Source organism: Argopecten irradians, chromosome 1 (genome assembly GCF_041381155.1).
Source record: "Argopecten irradians isolate NY chromosome 1, Ai_NY, whole genome shotgun sequence".
NCBI lineage: Eukaryota > Metazoa > Mollusca > Bivalvia > Pectinida > Pectinidae > Argopecten > Argopecten irradians.
The window spans coordinates 22,022,710-22,047,147 of record NC_091134.1 but is presented as its reverse complement, the minus strand read 5'-3'; the positions used below and the strand labels follow the sequence as shown (position 1 = coordinate 22,047,147).

The 24,438-nt window shown below is 34.6% G+C and overlaps 1 protein-coding gene across 11 annotated transcripts in view; it reads left to right on the top strand.

Moving 5' to 3' along the window:
* The window catches only part of LOC138320803 (kazrin-like), an 85,244-nt gene that overhangs the window by 49,725 nt on the left and 11,081 nt on the right, over nucleotides 1-24,438 (top strand). For 9 of the 11 annotated variants that reach the window (XM_069264043.1, XM_069264034.1, XM_069264061.1 and 6 more), the window contains 6 exons: nucleotides 14,374-14,718; nucleotides 18,650-18,850; nucleotides 20,709-20,869; nucleotides 22,205-22,351; nucleotides 23,035-23,194; nucleotides 23,976-24,194. In XM_069264043.1, the coding sequence (XP_069120144.1) occupies nucleotides 14,374-14,718; nucleotides 18,650-18,850; nucleotides 20,709-20,869; nucleotides 22,205-22,351; nucleotides 23,035-23,194; nucleotides 23,976-24,194 (1,233 nt within the window). Of the gene's footprint in view, nucleotides 1-6,321; nucleotides 6,344-11,846; nucleotides 12,038-14,373; nucleotides 14,719-18,649; nucleotides 18,851-20,708; nucleotides 20,870-22,204; nucleotides 22,352-23,034; nucleotides 23,195-23,975; nucleotides 24,195-24,438 lie in introns of those variants that run through there. The other 2 variants (XM_069264112.1, XM_069264053.1) reach the window with 2 other exon arrangements.

Sequence of the window (24,438 nt, the reverse complement as noted above, 5' to 3'; positions counted from 1 at the left end):
CTTGGCCACCAATGGCTCCCCGATTCCATAGACAATTAGGCGACCACTAAAAATGCCCCCTTAGAGTTCCCTAACATCTTCGCCTCCAATGGCTGCCTTGGTCCATAGACAATTAGGCGACCATGCCCCTTTAGTGTTTCCTAATATCTTGGCCTCCAATGGCTTCCAGAGCCCAAAGACAATTATGCAACCATGCCCCTTTCAAGTTCCCTAACATTTTGGCCACAAATGGCCCCTTGAGTCCTAACAACATGGTAACCATGACCCTGGATCACCTAACAACTAGGCTATGATAATCAAAAGGGTCTGACATCTGCAAACTTTGACCCACGGTGTATCTAACCACTTGGTCATCTTGGTCCACATTTGACCTTACCATAATGTCCCCAAGATTGATTACCTTGCCACTTGGCCACAAATTGCTATCAGAGTTATGTACGGTTTTGATCACTGTAGCACTGAAAGAGGTTCATTCCAACATGCTTTCATGATGCTAGTTATATTAGATATATTTATAATAATATTTATGTTATGATCTTGCCTCAGAGAGTTTCTCTGCAATGTTCAGCTGTACAAACTATATCACTTGATCAGTGACTCTGGAGGTAGGCATTTCAGATGCTGGGAGTTTAAATCTACCAGCTTATCAATTCATGTGCATCCTGATCTGTTATCTGTGCAGATGTCTTATACAAAGCTATTTTATAAGATGATTCACTAACAGATATGCCTGGGAGAAGTGATGCTGTACAATTACATTGTATTATAATTGCTTTTACGGGTATATGCCATACTCACTACCTGAACATGTTGCAAGTGTCTATATGTAATTGAAGTTCAATAAGAAAAAGGTTCATTTTGTTTATTTAATTGCTCTCATTATGAATAAAAAAATCACTGGTCATTCATGTTTTGTAAACTCATCTTGTTTTCAATTCATTACAAAAAATGTAGACTTCTTGGAAGGTACTATAACTAATCTTTTCAGTAACGGAGATCTATCTATCAGTCATTAAAGATTTGGGTTCCTTTGATTGGTTTGGTCTAGTTCGTGGTCATTTAGGGACATGCCTGCATGGTTTTGTAGGGAGATAGGATTTTTGAGTTCCAGAAAATTTTTGTTATTTGCTTTGAGTACTTTGCACAACTGCTCAATGTACTGTAGCTTGGTGATCCCCCTTTAACTCCTCATGATATTTGATGAATAGTAGCAGGGACATTTATATCTTTATTTCGGAAAATTTGGAAAGTCTTGTTGTGAAAGACTGAGATTTTTACACTATACGAAACTGCAGAAATTCTTGCATGTTGTTTTAAACCGTGTTAGATAAATTGGAATGAAACATTCTGGATAGTAGAAATGGCACACCCAACCACATAAATTCTAAGGCATTGACATTTTACATTAGCAAATGGAAGCAAGGGTTTTGCTACAACTGTATTATCAGTTTAAAGATAACATTGACTTTTACATACCTCAAATAAAAAGTTCTTTGGAATTATACACTTGAGATTAAGTGTCTTGAAGATTATAAAAATATAGAGTTACAGGTAACATCAGTGTTTCAGACCTTCAGAAGGATGGAAATCTGCCCCAATCTTTTAATGTCGGAAGCGGAAAGGTTATTCTGTGGCAAAAAAAATCCGGTAATTTATCTTTTACCCTGGAAATGATCCATGCTGAAAGAGGTCAATTTCCTTTGTGTTTTTATCGAAGGTGACTTTTTCACACCTACTTTCTGAGACTGATAAGAACAGCTGGAGATTAAGTCGCTAACAGGAAAAGGGCAGAGAAATGAGACTAGAAAAAACTTCTTCTGCTTTACTGACAAAGGCTTTTTTAGCGATAGCGTTGAAAATAAAGAACTTCTGGAGTGTAAGAGTCTGAGTGTTAAACTTTGGACTGCGTGTCTGCATAAAATTGTCAAGTCTATAGCAATTAATTTCTGTTGTACTCAAAAAATACTGATGAAACTATTAGGGAAGTGGTCCATTTTACTGATTCATTGCTGTGAACAGTTAGGACTGAATATCATCTATATGTATAAAAGTTACTATTTGGAAATTGATCTGATTTTAAAGTTATCAATTTAATTGAATGTCGATCAGCTAGATGTATAAAAATTAACATTTTGGAATTGATTTGATTTTGAATTTATCATATAAATAAATATCATGGATGATTTCTTTCCCTATTAAATATGTCAGGTCTCAAATGTTTATCGACGGCAATATATTTCTGTAACAATTTCTATCTGAATCATAATTAAATTACAAACAAAATCTGGTGCCATTAAACTTATAACCCATTACCGTTCCATATTAAGATCTAATTGAAGTGTTGAGGGGTGGAGGTACAACAGGACGACCTTTAAATCACCAAAGAAAGGTCATTAACTACTTCTGCTGTGTCATAATGACGTAAATGTCATGGTGACTGCTATTCATAAGGAAGGTATTCTACCTTAAAGGATGATCATGTCCCAATACTTGACACTTTTAAAGAGAGGGAGGGGGTGTCCTTATACTAAGAATCTACAAGTAGAAATAAGTCCCGAGTTAGTGATGGGCAATGTGAAGTATGTGTTTTAAGTAGAGTCAAGTACTCGTCGACAAGTTATAAACTCACATCCCCTCTCAGGAAGTTAATATCTAAATATGCGTTATTCAAAATTTTGTGTTTCTTTAAATTTATGTCCATGCTTTGTTTGGATGGTTTTATTACCTCACCTGTCTGAAGGGTAAGTGAGCTTATGCTGTGGTGCAGCGCCCATCCCGTCGTCCGGCCGTCATCCGGGTGCGGCGTCAACTTTTCCATTTAAACAACTTCTTCTCCAAAACTTGGTGACCTAGAGTCCTAATATTTGGCTTGTGGCATACTGGGATGAAGGACTACCAAGTTTACTCAAATGAATGACCTTGACCTTCATTCAAGGTCACAGGGGTGAAATAGGTGAACATCTTTAATAGACTTCTTCTATATAACCAAGAGGCCAAAAGACCTGAAATTGAGCCTGGGATATGCTGGAATGAAGGGCTACTAAGATTGTTCAAATGAATGATCTTGACCTTCATTCAAGGTCACAGGGGTCAAATAGGCTGAAATATCTTGCTAAGACTTCTGCTTCATAACCAAGAGGCCTAGAGACCTGATATTTTGCATTTGACATGGTGGAATGAAGGACTACTAACTATGTTTGATAGAATGACCTTGACCTTGATTTAAGGTCACAGTGGTTAAATAGGCTTAAATCTTTAAACGACTTCTTGATAACCAAGAGGCCTAGAGACCTGATAATGGGCCTGTGACATGTTGGGATGAAGGCTACCAATTTTGTACAAATGAATGACTTTGACCTTCATTCAAGGTCACAGGGGTCAAATAGGCTAATATATTTAAATGACTTCTTCTATATAACCAAGAGGCCTAGGGATCTGATATTGGGCCTGTGACATGCTGGGATGAAGGACTACAAAGTTCTTTCAAATGAATGACCTTGACCTTCATTTAATGTCACAGAGGTTATATAGGCTAAAATCTACTTCTTCCTAATAACCAAGAGGCAAAGGAGCCTCTAACGTGCTTGGGCATGATATATATTCTTATTCACTCTCCTTTTTGTTAAGTATGAACCATGCATGATTACCAGATAGCAGGTGAGCGATTCGGGCCCATTGGGCCCTTGTTGTTGAATTATTTTATTGATATATATAGTATAATTCATTCATGGAATGTATTTCTTTGGTGAGTCTGCATTTTCAATTTGTTAAAAATTACCCCCTGTAGTCATTCTACAATGTCCTTGCTGTTTAGTAAATCTATTAAATGAATGGATATAATCAAATTATGAAATATTCCAAAAGCAGATATGTGAAAAGAGTGAATGTATCTTTCATGCATTAAAGTGTATAGAAGCTATTCAGTCCATCATCTCTGTACACCCTTACTGTTAGAGGCTTGTAAAGAAATCTGGTGATTAATGACCATAATGCCACAGTCTGAAGGTTTCTAACTATCATGATTTATTTCTGTCTGTTGTGACAAATATTGGTCGATATCTAGAATTATGCAATATTGAAATTGCCTGTGCATGGGTCTGAATTTAGCTAAATTTGACATTGCTACAGTGTTTCAGTGTGATATAATCACTACTCAATATTAGAATAATTAATAGCCCTGCTGATGTTATATCCATATTTGAATTTCATTACATTATAAATTGGTATATAATTTGGTGACCTATCTGTGGTGTTGTATTTGATGTGGCGCTATATTTGATGTTGCATTTTACAGTTGGGGTACTGATACTGACAGGTAATTACACTCGGATCTACAGAAAATTGTACTGCATTAGTACAGATTTGGCAGACTGCGATCTGTTGAATGTCTCTGGTCCAGGAGATATATTTTGTAATACAAACACTAAGTGTATATAAACCTAGGTATATGTAAACAATCATTAAACGCTTCTGGTCGTGGGCATGTCTTTTCTATAAATAGCACATCAAAACACACACTCTTTTACCTATAATATACCAACATTGATAATAACATATGATAACAGGTCCCTAAAACATTTCTCGAACTTATGCCAACATCCATCAAAGATGTTTTTGAGATGTTGGCTGTGGCCAGTTGTACACAGGTCCCTATCCAGAGCCAATCTTTGTGGGAGAGTTATCAGAACAAGTTCATCTTTACACTATGTACCTTCAGATATGTTTGCCAGGCGAGGAATATCTCTCTCTCATCACAAACTCGGGCAGCTACATCGCTCAGCCTCTGGCCATGACATTAACTGTTTTTGAAATGTGTGGGAAATTTGTCCATCATAAACATTTTAAGTGAAAAAGATTGGTGTAATGAAAGGGTTTGTGGTCTCTCCTTTCTCATTTAATACAGCAATCAAAAATATCCTTTTGACGTCAACGACAGTTTGTACTATAATTGAGTTAATGTTATTTTATAAAAGGACTGTGGACTTGTACCAGAAGGTGTCAATCCTGAAAATTGTTGTAGAATTGGCATGAATCACTCCAGATGATTCTGTACTTTATACATGATGACTTGCCTGTTTTAGCTTCAAAGAAATATTTTAAGTATATTTTCAATTTTAAGTTCAAAGAATTATAAAAAAAAGCTTAATAATTATTTTTTTTGAGATGTCTAAAATTAACTTTTAAATAAAGGGAGGCAACCAAGTTCAAGAAATGTTTCAATATATAAGGGGTTGTCTGGGTCATGTTGTTCTAACCTTTATATACTATAGGGACTAGTGGAAATGAAAGGAGAGGAGGGAATGGGGAGGATATAGATGTATGGGGATTACTCATAATGTAGACTTAGGTGGGGGAGGTAGTTGGGATAACTGTGGGAGGTACAAGATATCTGTTTACCAACAACTATCCTCAAAGCTTTGTCATCTTAATCTCAAGAAAAAATCCAAAATCTTCATCATCAAAGATAAAAATAAGATACACACACCTGAGCATGGAGTTGCATTAAAGCTTGACCATTTTTCAGATTCTTACTTATAGAAATATTCAGTGGATAGTCAGAATCTACTTTGGACTGAGAGAGGGACAAGTAGTAGAAAAAGGGCCAGATTTCCCTGGGGTGATAGGATTTAGTTTGTGGGAGGAGTTCTCTGCTGCCTATATAATTTTGATGGAAGGTATTTTAAGTGGGAAATCTTGGTATCTGACTGTGAACTTCCTTATCAACAATTGGGTGAATTTATCTGGTACTGATTTGGGCCAATGCCTTGTCAGCCTCTCTTGTTACAGACAGTCACAGGCAGCACGTATGGTCAACTTTATATCTCTCCTTCCCCAACCTGTAATCAAGATGGCTGTGATATACAATGTAATATCAATTAAAATATAACATATGCACTGAAGAAATGAATTTTGAAATTTCCTGGAATTTTTCTCAAAAATATCTCTGTATCTATACAATATTCTTTCTTAGCTCAATAAAATTGCATTGCATGTACATGGCCCCTTTGCTTATGACATATATTACTGCATTTTGAAGCAAATCAAAAACTGCTTTTCAAAATTTTCTGTTATGCAATTCAATTTGAAATCACTTACTTAAATAGTTAATGAAGATACCAATATGGTCTATAGGGCTAGGACACAAGGTGGTTTATGAAGTATGAGTGACTGTATGAAGCTGACAGAACTTTGTGTTTTGGTGTGTGTGGTATATGGAGTACCTGTTACTATATAGTATAGACTTCAGGCCTATCACTCCACATCTCCCAAGCTCTGCTCAGTCTAGCACCTGTCTTCATCAGGTCAGCAGCTGGGCCAGCCAAAATTACCACATAATAATCAGGTAGGGAGGTTTTAATTAACAGGTAGGGAGGTTTTAATTAACAGGTATAATCAGGTAACAGAATTACATTACCTTTATCCCTCTGGAGTCAGTGTGTACCACTCCTGACAATGATGACACAGGATAAATGTTTGTTTTCATACATAGAGAAATCTATGTGGATGTTTTGATGCAGAAATCTAAATGTTTTCATAAACAGAAGAAAATACGTGGTGTACAGAATGTGTGGATATTTTTAATCGTGATGCTGAAATATGAATGAAATTCATACAGCATTGTTGATTTACATTCATGATTCATTACATAGAGAATACCTGACTGTGTTATGGTACAGCTATCTGGATGTTTGTATATATGTATGTGGCATGTACAATATATGGATATTCCCAACACAAGCTGCTCCATAAGTATTAAGGAAATAGTTTATTTGCTGTAGACTATCAATGAAGTGATTTAATTGATTTGTCTAAGTGGAGATTTCCTTGGGAAATTTGATCTTCTAATTTGTTGGAGAGAAAACATTTATATAAAGCTAACATTTTGGTTCATCTTGGATATATGTAAGTATGAATTTCATCTTATCTGATCGTCAGAGTATTTCAACACAAGATTAACTATAAAGGCTACATAGTTTACATGTGATCTCGAGGAGTTCCCGTGTGTAAAATTAATTAGAGAGTGTTGTTGAAAATTGTAATAACTTGAAAATTGAGTCGAGGTTTTAGTAAGGAGTGTAGTTGAGTTAAAAAGTTGTTTTTGCTGTTTAGTAATAGTGTGATGACATTTTGATCTGCTGATGAGCGTAGATACTGAAGAGCTAATGACACTGGGGATTCTGTTTAAACTTTATTGTGGAATCACCATAGCAACAAACTACCTGCTGTAGAATATATTATACATGGTCATACAATTAAAGCGTTGGATGCTGCAGTTTGATAATAAAATGGAATATGTAGTGATTTTATTCAAAGATCTTAAAATCTTTGGAATTAACAGCTAGTTATTTCTTTAGTTCTCAATTTTACCCTGAATTTCACAAATCAGGCATTGCGCAGGGAGGTTGTTTAAGGGTCTTGTACAAGCTTGAATCTGATGTATTGATGATTTAAAAATTTACGAATTTGTGTTAATCTTGGGTCATTCAAGCCTGTTTAATCTGTATGCAGTGAAACTTTATATTGAAATATAGCTTTAACCTTAAAGATGCTCCACCGCTGTCAAATGGTTTTTTTTTTCACTATAAAAAACCGGAGCAGACGATTTAGTATTTTTCTCCAGTTACAAAAGCTACTTACTTTACACCATTACCACCATTGGAAAGTTTGAGCTTCTAATTTTACTTCAAGTTAAGAATATGAAAAATAATTAATTGCATCCCGAAAAAATTCCGTGATACTATATCCTATATGGAATGAAGTACTGATTGCGCATGCACCAAAGGCGAAATAAATCATTATATATTATTTTTTGCGCTAATTAGGCATATATATACACGATTAAACACCAATTATTGTTCAAATGATTAACATCATTTATGCTCTGTCGGCGGTGGAGCATCTTTAAAAATTATTTCATTTCATAGCAACAAAAATATTTAAGCAGAGTATGTGGTGATCTTGCTTCTGATATTTGTGATTGATATGGTAACTGGAAACTTTCTGACATATATAGTAAGGACACATTGTAATGAAAGAGATTTGTAGAAGTCAGAAGTCAAAAAACAATTATACAAGCTACATTCTTTACATAATTGTAGGCTGTACAAGATTGATTGAGGGAGATTATGTCAATCATGGCTGCTGTGGTGCTGTACTGCAGTACAATATCATACCACATCATCTGGTGTTCATTAGAGATCAGACCCCCTTCCCCTCATGACACCCTCCCCCTCCAGACCCCCAAGGTGTAGTGTATGCCACTATAGCTACTGTGTGTATTATTTGAAGTGTTGGAATGTGGTTTAATAGAAAGAAACAACTATCACTTGAACTTTGTTTATCTCTGTATTACCACATGTAATAAATCTTAAATGAGAAGGGCTTTCTGTCAGGAACTGTTATTGAAACAGCCCTAAAATATTAACAGCTTTGAAACAACATTCTGTACCAATTGATCATTATACTTTGATTCAAAAGTTTGTACGAATGCTGTACTGTATTAAAACCCTGTACACAGACATTTACCATTGGATTGATATTTCTAAAATAACATATGCCATATGAATAACAATCAAATGGTAAGTCACACCCCTCCCCCTCCACTCCCCTTCCTCCCCCCCCCTCTCTCCCCCCCTCTCTCTCTCTCTCTCTCTCTCTCTCTCTCTCTCTCTCTCTCTCTCTCTCTCTCTCTCTCTCTCATCTTCTTCCCAATCTAAATCTTAATAGTCACAAGGAATAGCCCAGAATATTTATTATCATTCCTCTACGATAATTGAAATGGACGGTTTACTTACTGACACTACCCAATATCATCTAAGGGTCCATGATTGGGTGAAATTAAAATCAGGTTAAATACAACCCATAATAGGGGTAATGTAGTCCTAACATGCCCCAATGACAAACCCTGATATATAAATATGTGATGGAAGAGAAGATGTTTTTATTTAAAAAGATCAAAAACTGAAAAACTAAATAACTTAATACCTGCATGCCTACTAAAATTCACCTTTTGATCTACACACAGCAGTTATACTGGCTGTGAGCTGTGCTAGACCTGTATCTTGTTTCCCACACAAGCAGACTGATATTTGATTTTGATCAAGATAAAGATTTTAATGTTTGACTTACTAAAATCAATGGAGCAAATGATTTATTTATATAAAAATTTGTTAATTGAAGGTCAGATTTCAACGGAGAAAGTTCCTTCCTGGTACCTGCAGCCTGGATAAAAATATATTTAAAAAAATTTTGATTTGATCTACTGGAATCGTATAACGTCACCTTTGTAAGATTTTTAATTTGTAATCCACACAGCGATTAGTTTTGACACTGGACTAGTAATTTGGTTCGTATTGTGTAAGTGATATTTTGAACAATAAAAAAAATCAAATTACGTAGATGTTACACTCTGATTGGTGATTATAAAGGAATTTCGTTGAGAATGATATTCATGTAATCGTGTAGTCATTCTGTACTCAAAATGAAGTGTGATCACAGATATAGCAAGATCTAGAGAAAAAAAGGTAAAGAACCTTCATCATAGCAAAAATAGACTATTCAGCAGTTTAGAATACTAAATATGACAATTTATAATATGACTTTAAAAACATCTTTGAACCAGGGGGAGATAATTCAGTATTATGTAAAAACATTTAAGCCATATTATCATAGCCTCAATCTAGAAAAAATTCTATCAATTGTTAATTTAATTAAGCTTTCCATGTTTGCGATTCTTTGAATCCAAAAAATATGAAGAACAAAACAAAGCACCAGTGTTTGCATGGTCTCTGTAAAGACATACAACATATTATAATTCTTGGTTTTGTCTTGGGTTCCATGGGAAATTTTAAATATGTGTCTGGACTACTAGACTCTCTCTTTATATAGATATAATCATTATAAAGACTAACTACCAGTGTCCATACAAAATATTCTAATTCTTGGATTTGTCTGGTTCCAGAGGAAATTTTAAATATGGGTCTGGTAGACTCTCGTTATATAATCATTATAAAGATTGTTTGGCCAGGCTCTTCCTGTGATGTCTAGATCAGAAATGCCTATGAAAAATAATATGTCTGATGGTCTTTGCAATGTATATAAATTTTTATTTTGGTCAACCTTTCTTATGCACTTGAATTACTTATCTTTCAATCGATTAGTAATATTTCACCATTTGCAATTGAAGTAACCTCTTACCATTAAAGTTTACTTTTTCTCAAAGACAATATGTAATATTCCACCATTTACCATTGAAGTCCCTTTAAAGAAAATGTATCACCAGAGACTTAAAAACTTCATATCCAGTTAATGGTTGTAACCTAGCTTCTATTACTATTTGAGAGGAAGTTGTAATGCTACAGAATATTAATTTGATAAAAAAATATATTACCTATAATTAAATGAGACTTACCAGATTTACCAGGAAATGCTAGCTTCCTGGACAGCATGTGAGATAACAAAAAATGTATAAACTCCTCATCAAGTTGTAGACTTAATAGGTATATTAATGGCCGTGTATAAATAGAGAGCAGACGTCAGGTGTGCTGTGCAGCTAAATGTTACACCTGTTTTCCAATTTTATTTAACATGGTTGTGCCGTCTGCTTGCTCTTCTGATGTTCATCATGACATAAACCATATGATGTAGAATTTTTTGATCAATTTAGAATTTTTCAGGAAACATCTTTCACAAAAGAATGAAAATTGGTCCAAAGTCAAATATACAGATAGTAAACAGTGTCATCCGGTACGCTGCTATCGGAAGTTTTAAGATATTGGAAAATTCTAGCCAATTTATAACTATATAATGAGGTTTATCAGTTGGACGGCAGTGTTCCGGAACATCACCGGAACCGTCTGTGCACTCATACCGGACAGTGACTTTGATTTATTTTATTTTTTATTAGATTCTGTTTTTGATTGCCTGGTACGATAAAAATGTCTGGTTTTTGATGTTTTTTCAATTTGCGGTTTAATGATTAGTCAAAAAAAATATCAAATGTATCTATACCTCAAAAATTGGATGCTGCTGGTTGGCAAATCCAATGTTATAGCGTTGAGAAAACACCGAAGATGTTGTTGATCAGTTCTCTAATTAATTAAGAGCTTGAATGCTGTAAATTATAAGTTCTATTAGAAACACAAAGGACATATAATTAAATGTGAATGTGATAAATATCTTGTTCAGATATGCAAGGCTATTTAGAAATTTTCCGTGCAGATGGTGTCTTTAGAAAACTTGAAGGTTGTATTACTTCATATCGTTTTTCACTTTAAATTGGATCAGGATTATTATTATGTAAACCTTTTATGCATGGAGAAGAATTTTGTCCTAGTGTGACATATTACTTTACCAAGTAAACATCGGTGATTGAAAGAATTTACAAATATAATTATTTCCAAAAACATCTTGTTTTGGTATGACGGACTTACCAACTGTGACAATTATTCTTGAGTGTGAAATATTCACTCAACCGTAAAATAACAACTTTCTGAAAGTCAGAGGTAAACACGATCTACTTGCTCTTCCATCCGTAAAATGATATAATCACAATTTTGTTTATTCTGACTCACAGGGAGGGAAGATACATGACATACTTTATAATGTTTTTCTTGACAACATTAAAACTATATTTGGAAGTATTATATATATTGAATATTCATTTCTAATGGTCTCTTTGATCAACGTTTGAGGATATGCAGTTGAGTGTGCATAATGGTAAAATTTGACATATAAAAAATTTACCAAAATTATTTTGACACCTATATGTATGTTAAGGGTGGGTGTTGAAACTGTAGATGTTTGTCACAAAGGAGTAAGAGATTGTGGTAGCGGTTGGTGGATGGTGTGATGATATCTTCGTGCCCTCGGACAATAAACACTCAACAATGATGCTTTATAAACAGTGATACCGCTAATCTGATCGTGGACAAAATATACATCTTTATTTAATTCTGGATGTAAACATACATCGGTTGTGTATTGTGATGTAAACACTAGAGAGGCATGGAATCCCGCACAAGGCTCTGTGAATCAGGTAGGTGGTACACTATAGGCAGGTTTATAACCAAGGTAGGACTTAGCAATTAGAAGCTATGCTCTTGTAGGATCATGATACCAGTGGTATTTGGAGATCACTTTGTATAAATCTGACCTCATCAGATAAGTTGGATGCCTATAAAATCAGACAAGGTCTTAATGCTCTGGATCAGGTAGGTTTGACAACTAGATAAAATCAGGTGCATAGGTTTTTGAATCGTGTAGAACTAAGAAAGAAAAACATGCTTGGTTTATAGAGCAACATTCAGTATTGTGTGTAGTGGATGTCCATGGTTTAAAATGAGGTATTTTGTATTGTGTTTAAAGACCACCTGTCTATAAAGACCACCTGTCTGAAAAGACCAGCTTTTCTCTGTCCCTTGGCTGGTCTTTATAGGCAGGTTCGACTAATGTAATGGAAGCAGACCTAGGCTAGGTTTATCGCATACATTTTCTTTTAGATGATTGCTTTAAATGTCATTTATAGTCAATATTATAGTATATAGACTAAGGAATTAAGTATCCAATTTTGATTGCCAATATTGGTCAATAGAAATATGTTATGAAACAGATTAAAGTGTAAAAGTTAAAAGAAAATTAAAACATCACAAATTATTGACTATTAGGAAAATCAATAAATCTGTATTGCCTGATGGTTCATGTACTGATGACTTACAGTTTGTTGCTGCTCTTTAAAGTGTTAAATGTAATGTGATAGCTAATACAAATGTAGTATTTGAAAGCCTTGAGTGGCCAAGACAATGATTGCATGATGATCATGCACCGTTTGACCTAGTAGCTCAATTGGAAGAACATCTATCATCTATAGTGATTTGAATGGCCCCATTAGTTTTAACCTTTAAGGGACAGATCTGGCCACTTTTTATTATTTTCTCTCTGTTCTGACAACCAAATTAGGCAACTACAGGAAATTATTAGCTTGCAGGACTTTTTCAATGAAAAAAGACTCTTAGTATTTTATCAGAGTTTCTGTACTAAATTTGCTTCAGGTTTTAAGTGACATTTTGTGCCTCTTAGTATATAGTTCATGATTGCATGTGTCCTCCGATTTCAAAAGACGTATGTTTAGTTGCCACAACACTTCATTGTGTTAGCCCTTCCAAAGTTGATTTAATGTGTGTTATGTAGTGGTATAAAAATATTGGAAATTGCATGATGTGCATAAAAATGATTGATCGTTTAAGATGGATTCCAACGTCATGGGAATTTTGAAATGCTTTTAACACTGTTGTCGTGTAACTATTCTGAAGTTAGGTTATAAAATTTCATTTGTTGTACATTTTAAATGGTGTCTCAAAGAGTTGGGAATTGTAGAAACTTGAGAAAATGGTCCTATTTTCTAAAGGTAAAACATGTTTTTCACTATCACACATCAAATAAACTTGGCACGGTATGGAATATAGAAAAGAGTCCTTTTTCATGCCAGTATTGTGGACAATTTGAAGACCATGGGGATCATATGCAGTTGCCTTAAAATCATTTTAACAGCTTGGTTTGTTCTCTTCCTCTCTTGGATATTTATATCAGGTTTTATATTACCTGATTTCTCCCAGACACTCATTATTCATTTCATTTTTTATGAAATGTATCGCAGTAATAGCTATGTAAATGTATCCAGGGGGACATTGTATATCTGATGAATCATTGCTGGTTCAAGTGGAACTGATACCGCTCCTTCATCAGGTGAAGCTGCACCACTCTTGAGAATTAATAATATATCTGCTTTAATAGGATCTCGAGGATATAAACCTTACTCCGAAGATTTAAGATTCAGCTGTGTACTCTGTACAGAAACTTTATCTGTTAACTGCAAAATAATTCAATCTGATATTCAAGCTTAGACTCCAAGTTCTGAGAATATATGCTGAAGTATATTGATCTACTGCCATTCTAATGTGATTGAAAATGTTTTCTTGGTATGGTTTAAGACGAATGGTGATTTTGGAGATCTGTAAAGCTTTTATGTCTTTGTATAACTCACTTAAACTTAACATTGCATAATACATGAAGTGTCATCTGGATTGAAGTACAACTGCATGTGTGAATGTTTTAATGCATCCACCCAATACTGATGCAATTTTGAAATCAGTTGAAACATTAACACTTTGTTTCAAATAATTTGTCAGTTAAATTGATTTGTAGATTTTATTTTCCAACAGTACAAGTGTGATATTCTGTTATATTTATGTGTACAGCTCTAATGGGACCATTATACATGCAGTTGTGATTCTGCTCCAGCTAACATTTACTGTATTGTTGGAACACTTGATAACAATTATTTATTAAAATCAATATTCATTTTGTATGTTACAGCTATACAGTCCCTGGATTCTTTAAATGACCAGATCGTACAGTACATCTTCACGCCCTCCAATGGACAGAGTTTCGATTTCGACAAAGACCTCTTGCCAAATGAACAAGAGACACTGAAGTCGTCGATGGTGTTGATTCGACGGCTTCTTCACGACGCACAAAGCAAGTTTCGTAAAATGGTAGAAGATAACAAGCAGTTGGCAGCAAAAATTGACGGATCTATACACGCAGCAAACCAGGAGGTGAACGCGCTGCGCACAGAACTAGTCGATACAAATAAACGATTGTCCGAGATTGGAACAGGCATCGAAAAACGGGACTTTGGGGTGCAATGTGACAGTGAAAGTAAGTTGGAAACACTCTCATTTCTTTAGTTATCTCCCTTTCTTGCAGAATTCTTAAATCTCTTTGCATCTGTCAAGAACGTTTGTCATTCAAATTTGGTTGAGGTAGAGATCTCTGGAAGGTCAAAAAGTCACCAGAGGTTTGTTATGACCCTGTTTTACTGTGTATACTTTACCACTAGATAACAAGACTAAAATCAGGTTTGGAATATATAAATTGGTTGGTAAAATGTCCTATTAACAGCCAAGGTCATTTGAGAGCATATCACTCGTTGGTTAAGAAGGTATAGGAAATAGAGTACCTTGAGAAAAACCACTGACCCATGGTCATATAGGACCATGCAATTTCTCCACATGGGATTTGAGCAAACTCACGGCCAAGAGGTGAAGAGCTTAAATGTGGTGATATTTTGGGACCTGAACCATTCAGCCACTACAGCAGCAATAGGAGTTGGTTCTAATGAACTATATAGTCATTAAGGTAGATGGATATTCATGATCTCATGAATATTCATGAATGATTCATGAACTTTCAAGAATATTAGCAGATTGTGGCTCATGAAAAAAAGTTCATGAATGTTCATCAATGTCTCGCAAGAGTGCCACAAGCTACTACAGAAACAAGGTTTCTTAATGGTCCTGGCTGCAGATGATTTGGTAAATCCAGCAAAATTGAGATTGTTTCCCCTGTATTTGAATTAAAGTTGTCTGCAGGTTGATATACATGTTATGTGAAGAATTCAGAATAAAAGATATGTGGGGCATGTTTACATGCCGTGTTTTAACATCATTTCCATTCTATCTTTATCCAACTGTTTATTTCTCCACTGAGAAGACCATGTTCAATCTCGGTGTATCAGCATAAATGCTCTATGCTGCCTTTGTTTTGTAGCTATGAACTTCTGTATTTATGAAGAATCTACTGGGTGGAGCATTGTGTTTATTTACATGTCAGCCCAAAAAACCACCAGCAGCCTAGACAATGGTTATCTGTAAACAATGGTGTCTGGGCTCTATTATTTAAGTCCTAATTTTGAAACTGTGGAACATGGAACCTGTCCAAAACTTATTACTTATTCTTGATTTTATCACTTTAGTTGAAGTTTTAAACCATCGGGGATAAGGTTATTGAACAGACAAATTACAACAGGCCCCACTGCTGTTTAGGTTAGTTTGGTATTTAACCTTTGTGTCATGGAACCTGTCCAACATGCTCTTTCTTTGACGTAATGGTATGTTTCATAAGTACAGATCAAACGGGTGAAGAGCAGAAAAAATCTCACAAATTTTAGCAGCCAGGCTATAACATTGGCAGTTGTGAAAGTTTATTTTAGCATTTGAAAGTCTAGCCCAGCATGTTGTACTATTTACATTAGAGATGAGGTGCATGTTCCTGAGATCAGTTGGTCAGATAATAAATACATATCAAGGGGGATTTCTTTTGTACTTATCTGTATGTGCATGTGAGTGCAGGTGCTACGTCTTCAGATCCTGTCCAAGTTCCCTACTCATATCACACAGTTTCTAGGGAGGATAGCAACATGCTGTGATCTTATGCATTACATCACCAGAATATGGAGATAAACATCCAGCTTGATTAAACAAGCATCAGGTACTAGCACAGAGGGATGGGGAAAGGTGGATGTTTATAGTCATTGGCTGGGGGAAAGGAGGGGGGGCTATAGAGGGAAGGGAATATTAAGTTATGAGGAAGAGGTACATTACCTCCTGTGGTGGATTTGAGGTTTGGGTATGGGGTTTGAGTGTCTGTGGGTTGGAGTATGGGAAAGGGTTAGTTTGTTTCTGTGGGATGAGGTATGGGTAAGGGGTTCAGTTTGTTTAGATGGGGCTATAGGAGGTATTGTCCATACAGGGATATGAGGTAGGGTTTAGTTTGCTTATGATGGGATATGGGGTGGGGTTAGATTTATTGGCAAGGAGTACAACAATGGTTTCTTAATTGAAGATTGGGGATTCTGGATCTGGTGGAAAGAAGGAAGGGGGTGAGAGATTGAGAGGAGATTTGGGAAAGGGGGGGGGGGGATATGTAATTGTAAGGTGTGCATCCTTAGTTGGTTGGAGGGTAGATGCATGAGAAGGGAGCAGTTTTGTTAAGGGAGGAGGAGCATTGTATCCTTAGGTGGTTAATGGTAGGAGGGGATTGGGGAAGAGGTACAACAAGTTATTGTTATGTTGAGATTGCCCTACATTTGACTAGTAGATTCAATGGATTCGACTGGAAATCTATAAAGAAAGTGAAGTGAATTACACATGCAGCGGCAAAATTGGAGCGATTTAATGGTTAAGAAAATATGTGGGTGGGCTGAGTTCATAGTGTAACGGTGTATATAAAATCTAATTAGATTTAAGACACAAATCTAATCTTGTAAAATTAATCTAAACTGATTAAATATGTATATATCATCACAGAAACTAATAGTTTTCGATAAACATCTTTAATTCAATAAAACTGCATGGACTTTTAGCTCCATTATACTGGAGCATCATATAGGCCATATGTGGCTGAGGTTATAATATCACAAGTAAATGGCTTCATTGATATTAACCAAATCATGACAGGAAATATTACAGGTCATGTAAGTTCTTTAACCCTATACATCAGTGTGGTGGTTGTGTTTTGGGGGAAACAAACTCAGTATATATAAACAGAGGAGCTGTTTATTGTCTTTATAGGTCGACCAGTTATTAAGATTTCCTAAATATTTATACCACCTGGCTATGAATATAATCCAGATCTGCATCATACAACAAATTAACTAATTATAGTGTATACAAATATACTGCCAGAAAGACATGTGATCATGAAAACCAGAGAAAAAAGTTGGGCTGTTTCAACTTGGTGGTAAGCAAAATGGGATGATCATTCAGAAAAAAACAAGGCAATTCTTCATATATTTTAAACATGAATTTCTAAAGAACACACTAATATTTTAAACATGAATTTCTAAAGAACACACTAAGTTTTGGAATGGTATTATAGCAATCTGGCAGGATGGATAGCCAGCATGAGTTCAGTCCCGTTAACAGTATCAGTAACACAAGGCAGCCATTCTAGTAGCAGTGGTAGTCCATCCTGTTCCTGCTGGGTATCACTGGGTATCCAGGTTTTGTATTTTATCCTGCTGATTCTAGGATAATCTGGTCAATCTCTGATAATTACAAATATAACTAGGTTTTATAACTTTTATTTTGGGGAAATGTCTTAAAAGATCCAGAGACAAATTCATGAAAATTATTTAACAATGGCTGTTTCTTTTGCCAAATAAATTTTTTGATCAAATTTGGTTAAAATGCATTTTGTGGTTCTAGGCAGACAGTACTACAAAAGAGCCTGTGTATCTGATTTGTATACAAACTCATAGTTTGGTTATACCTTTAATGTATAGACTTTATGTCCCTCTTTTATGTCTTATTGAATTTTATTGTCTCCAGAAGGAGATTCAACATACAATGTTTTACACTTATATGTGTATGTATTCAGCAATGGTTTACACAATCATGAATGTTGGAAGCCAATATATATATATCCTCATATGTCAGGTTTTTTCTCCTTATACGGATTCAGAGTTGATACAAATTCTGGGTGCTGTCCCCTGTCTTGTTTTAAATTGAGTGGGGTGGCTGCGGTTGTGTACGTGTTGTCATTATAATAAAACAGTCTTAGGCAGTATGCTTTAGTGAAATGGGCAATATTTCCATTATTGCAAGTTGACACAGCATTAACAATATTATAGCAGTCTCCTGAATACACATGCATTCAACAGATGGAACATATTGCATAAAAGGCAAGACTTTCCTATTATAGATAACCTTAGTAAGTGTTATGGGATGTTTAGCAGTACCAACCAACAGAAACTAAACAGTTTTTGATGGAAAAGGGATTATATAAAAACTTTGATTCCCTGTTACAGACACGCCTCGCCACAAAGCTGATGAGGAAAATGAGCTGAAGCAACTAAAGGAAGAGAACTCTCGACTTGAGGCACGCCTAGCAACACTGGAGCAGGATGATCTTAAGGATATTGCCACGGAAACGACTAAAGTCGGAGAAATGAAGCTTGACCTCATTCAGACAAAACAGGAACTGAACAGGGCCAAAGAGGCCTTACAAGGTAGACAGTACAACAAGTAAATTAAATAGGTCAAGTAAGGTCAAGGACTTATGAAAATAAGATCATAAGTCATCGATCATCATTATATTTCATTACCAAGTGAAACTGGTCCACTCAAATCATCTATCTTCATTAAAATTATATTTGGATATGTGCTATATGTCTATTAGTTACCCTTTAAGATTCCAGGAAAATTGTTGAAGATTGAATGTATAATTTATTTAGAAAGCCTAAATCATCATCATTGGCTATAAAAGATGAAAAAGTAATGCATTCCATTCAATTGATCATCTGGATTGTACATTAGGATATATAAGAGTTAGAGTCAATCCCTTGCTGTAATCGCTGGAATAAGCAATATAATCTTACCAAAATTATTTATGTGCTAATCATTGGTGGTAGTAATAACCTTAAGAAATTCTTGTATTTTCTTGTATCAAATCAACATGAAAATGTAATTTAAAGTGTCAAAATTTTACAAGCAAGAAAACTCTGATTTTAAAAAAATAGAAAAGGTAAAAACAAACACTTTGGAAACATACCAGTAGCAGAAATTGATAGTCTGCTGATAACGAACAACTATTTTTTGTTACAAGATGGGCTGCACATCTATGGAAACGTATAATGTTTCTGACATCATCCTGGGATGTGGTAACATATCACACTTTCGTTATCTGGGAACATGTGTTAAGATATTATTCATCAACAAAACACCTATATCTGTTCTCCTAAGCGTGAAACATTAAAATGAAAAAGATAAAGTAGGTGTCATTTTAGATCTTCTGTAACGCCTTAGTTACGTTACAACTGTAGTTGCAATATATTTTAACAGCAAAAACATCCCTGTTCTTTCTTTATTTGAAAATATGGAAAATGCAAATGCATCTTTTCTTTATTTTTTTGAAAATAAAATATCTTAGTGTGACTGTTTATGTCAACACTTGACATCAGAGCAGAAATTTAAAGTTATACATAATATTCTTTTCTCTGAATTTAATAAATGTTAAATAGTTGATCCATCCAATGCAGATGTTTATTTTGATGTAAAATATTAGCTGCTATATACATGTATAAGTTTACAAACACGACACTATATACAGCAGGTGGTGGGGTACATCAGGAATCCTGATGGAGATAAAATATTTCTCAAACAGATCAGGTTTGTTTAGTATGCTCCTGAAAATATGTGAAGTTTGTGTTGATGATATGTCAAGGTCACCTAAAGTCACATACATTGGATGTTGGAATGTACATGTAGCAACATCAACAGCAGGATAAATAAACACAGCAAACTAGCAAACAGGGATGTTGTGTCTGAACTAGTTATGTGGAGACTCGTTATCGCATGTAGAAATCAATTAAAACATCATTAATTTCAAGTCAAGACAGTTTTGATGGCTTTTTTATTGACCAAGTCTATATCTTTATAATGATCTATGAAATGGGCTTTGATTAAAACAAGTTTGTTCTTATAGCTTCTTACTTGTGTTCATTCAAACAGGGGGAGATAATCTAGATATGAAATACAGCTGAGCAATTCTTATTGAAAACTTCAGCCTAATACCAACTCCTTTTTCCTAATCATTTAGTAATCATTCTGATTCTCAATTCTAAGATTTTCTGAAAAAAGTCAGTAATTGGAGTAAAGACATCAAGGATAAAGATTAACATATAAAAAACTGATCAACTCAAAATAATAATTCAACTTAGAAAGACACTATACGAATTTAAGTTAAGGTTAGTTACATCAGCCAATCAACACACAATGCAGCTCTATTCATTCTCTTGCTTTTAAATTGTTTAAGCCATTAACTGAATCTTTTGTTTATAATTTCAATGATCAAAATTTGCTTTGTAGCAATGAAGGGCGACCGAAAACGTCTAAAGGCAGAAAAACTAGAGCTTCTCAACCAGATGCGACAGTTATACACAACACTTGAGGATAAAGAAACCGAGCTTCGAGATTTTATACGAAACTACGAGACTCGGATGAGGGAGAGTGATGAAACCATCAAACAGGTATAGAGAATATAACAGTTTATGGAATTGTAAACCTAGGTTTGTCCACTTATATTCTTTCAAGGTGCTTCTGCAGGACAAAATTAACTCAAAAACATTCACGTTATAAGAAATAACAATTGTCCAAATTTCTTTTAAAAGCATTGGTTTTTTTTAGATGATAGAATATCCAGAAAATGATCGAAACATTAATGAAATTTTGATATGAAAATAGCTGAGGATTTCTAGTAAAAACTCCATTTGAACCAATATTCTCGTACCATAAGATGTTTTGACTGATAAATAATGCTGTTATGATATAGATATTTTTGTTTGTGTAAGAGTCAAGGTCAATTGAAGGTTAAGGTTGATGAAGTATAGATTCTATAAGCCGTATGATATAGATAGTAAGCTGTATAGATCTAGCCACGCCCTAATAACATAAAGAAGATCAAACTTGATTAATCTATAACCACTTCATTACATGTGATATATCCACAATGTTCTGTCAATGAAAATCATTTACACATGACACAGAACCATTGAAGTCAGTTGCATTCAAACCTTGATTATCTATTACCTTTATTCTTACTGGAGTATGAGGCACATCATCTGACTGTATAAAGGGATTAAGTAAGCATTCTGCGTCAATTGTGCTTCTAAGTGGCCTGAGGGATAGATATCAATCGGTGCAGTGTGTTGTTTTTTGTTCTAAGTGCGTAATATTTCTGAAAATTGTCCTGGATTTGTTCCTATGCTGACTGCGTGTGGATTGGTTCTCTTTGTCAGCTGTACTGCCAATTGAGCTGATAAAGATCTTTGTGTGATCATCGTTGAAAAGACAAATATCATCAGGGATGATTGTCAGATGATTGTCATCCATGTTTGGTCTTTGTGATGATTTAACAATCTCTTTAAAATGTCACAAAAATGCTGACAGAAAAGACCTGTGAGAAAGGTGAGATAAATTTATAAAATTACTGTTATTTTTTGTCACCTAAGTGGTCTTTATAGACAAATGTATAAATGCATTTCCAGGTCAAACTGTTCAGATTGTCTTTAATTATAAACTAGAATATCAGATAAAGAACCAAATTTTAAGACATTTATTGATCTATTGTCTTTGATGGTCCTGGATGTTTAGGTCCATGACTTAAATTCTCCTGAAACTCCTTCACTAAAAAAATAAATAAAAAACATTATATAAAATGAAATCTATTTATCTATTGTCTTTGATGGTCCTGGAAGTTCAGGTCCATGACTGAAATTCTCATGAAACTCCTTCACTAAAAAAACCCAAAAAAACATAATATAAAATGAAATAAGAAGTTTGTAAATAATAATTTGTTGTTTCAGCTTGCTACAGAACGAGAGGACTGTGAGCATGAACGCTGGGATTTAATGAAACAAGTCAGAGACGGACAAGAACGAACATTCATACTCCGTACACAACTAGAGACAAAAGACGCTCAGATCAAGAAATTAGAAGTAGAACTGCTGGAGGTATGCCAGTTATATTATTTATGCTTTTAGTTGATCATCCGGTTCTGGATATATAAAAAAATGGAACCTAAAGGGCATCAGGTGCAGCATCAAACTATGGCAGCTATACAAATTTATATAAAACAGAAAATGAACTCTCTTTGACAAATGACTCTTGATGATTTTATGATTTAAACTAAATAATGTTATTATGAAGTTAATATGTTTATCTGGTAGCAACATAGTGGTCAAGTAATAAATCACTTTATAAGCTATATTAAGATGGGTATCAATGTATCAGTGAACATTATACTGTACTCATGACTTTTCTTTGTTCTAGTTGACTCAGCTTTAAACGAATAAGCTGACTTTTCTTTGTTCTAGTTGACTCAGCTTTAAACGAATAAGCTGACTTTTCTTTGTTCTAGTTGACTCAGCTTTAAACGAATAAGCTGACTTTTCTTTGTTCTAGTTGACTCAGCTGTAAATGAATAAGCTGAAATGCCTAAATTGCAGCTCCTACTGTAGGAGTGATCTCTTGAGTGTTGAGAATGATAGTTATTTGTTATCTGTGAAAGAGATTCAATAACCACTGACGTAATTGATAGCTTTCGGTAAACATTTTGTGTATAAGTGTTTTAAGACTCCAACTTATTGACAAATATTATTTAGAGGTCTTGATTTTGAATTATACTTTTTTGCAGGCAAAGGAGCAGCAAGTATGTGGTCAGAAACTTCGGAATAGTATGAACCAGTCTCCCAGCAGTGTTGGAGGTACGACGACCAACAGTGAGGAATTACCTCCCTACGAGACACCTCCACCATCAGGAACTTTCAACAACTCTAAAAACAGCAGCATGGAAGGTACAATTACATTTTAATTACAATTTGTTCAAATTCCACAAGGATGTTGATTTGCTACAAACATTTCTAATAAAACAAATATGATGTAACCCTTAAAGTCACACTTTAAAATCAACAAAATGTCAAGTTAGATTCTACCCCGATATCGTTAGTATTTGTAGATGTATTTGAAATTAAGTTTTATCTAAGAATATTTATAACGATTTCTTAATAAAGTTGGTACAGCAGTTGTTGAAAGTTGATAATTGTAAACATGCCTTCATTTGAAACTGGTCGCCATAGAAGTTACGATTATTGCCAAACGGAAGTTGGAGAGTTCATGACCCGTTCTCGAAGACTTCGGAAAGACGTTATGTAGTTACGGTAGTCGCAAGACATTCTTGACGTTACAATGTCAGCTAATTTTGGCTTGTTGGACTAAATTAGACCCAACTAACGATGTTCAATATTCATTTGATTTTTTTTATCAAAAGTTTACAAATCATTGTCACTCATCTTTAATCAAATTGTTCTCCATGATTTTTTTTTGAAAAATTCTTCTAAATCGTGTTAAAAAAATTTTTTTTGCAAAATTCTTCTAAGTCGTGTAAAAAATAGGACAGATACGGATATTGGGACTTTAGGTTTGATTGATTAACATAGCCATCAATTTAATTGCAACTTATGTTAATTTTCTATTTACATTTTAGCTCTGTTTCTATTTACATTTTAGCTCTGTTTCTATTTACATTTTAGCTCTGTTTCTATTTACATTTTAGCTCTGTTTCTATTTACATTTTAGCTCTGCCTGTTACACCCAATAACAAGACGAGAGAGAGAAGTAATTCCCTGACACCATTGTTGGATAACTCGGACTTCAGCCCTTCTAGTCAAGATGTCACAGAAAGTCCTGCAGACCCAAAAAAGAAAAAGAGAATCAGCCTCAATTCCATATCTCGTGTGTTTTCACGGGGTCGAGTGCGGCGATCCATAGCTCTTCCAACAGATACTGATTTGGACGGTATGAAAAAAGGGGAAAAAACTAAGAAAAGTACATTAGTTTAGATTTTCACACAGGCATATTTATACATATATCTTAGCATTAACTTGTTTTTGTATCAGCAGAGTAATGGAAGGGAAATAACTCCAGTTTCATGAATATATCCATAAATGCAAAAAAAATTCTTAAAACTTTCAATGTATTGCATTGAAGAAAAAAAACCTACTACAAGCCTGTATAACCATTTCTTAAAATGATAAATTCT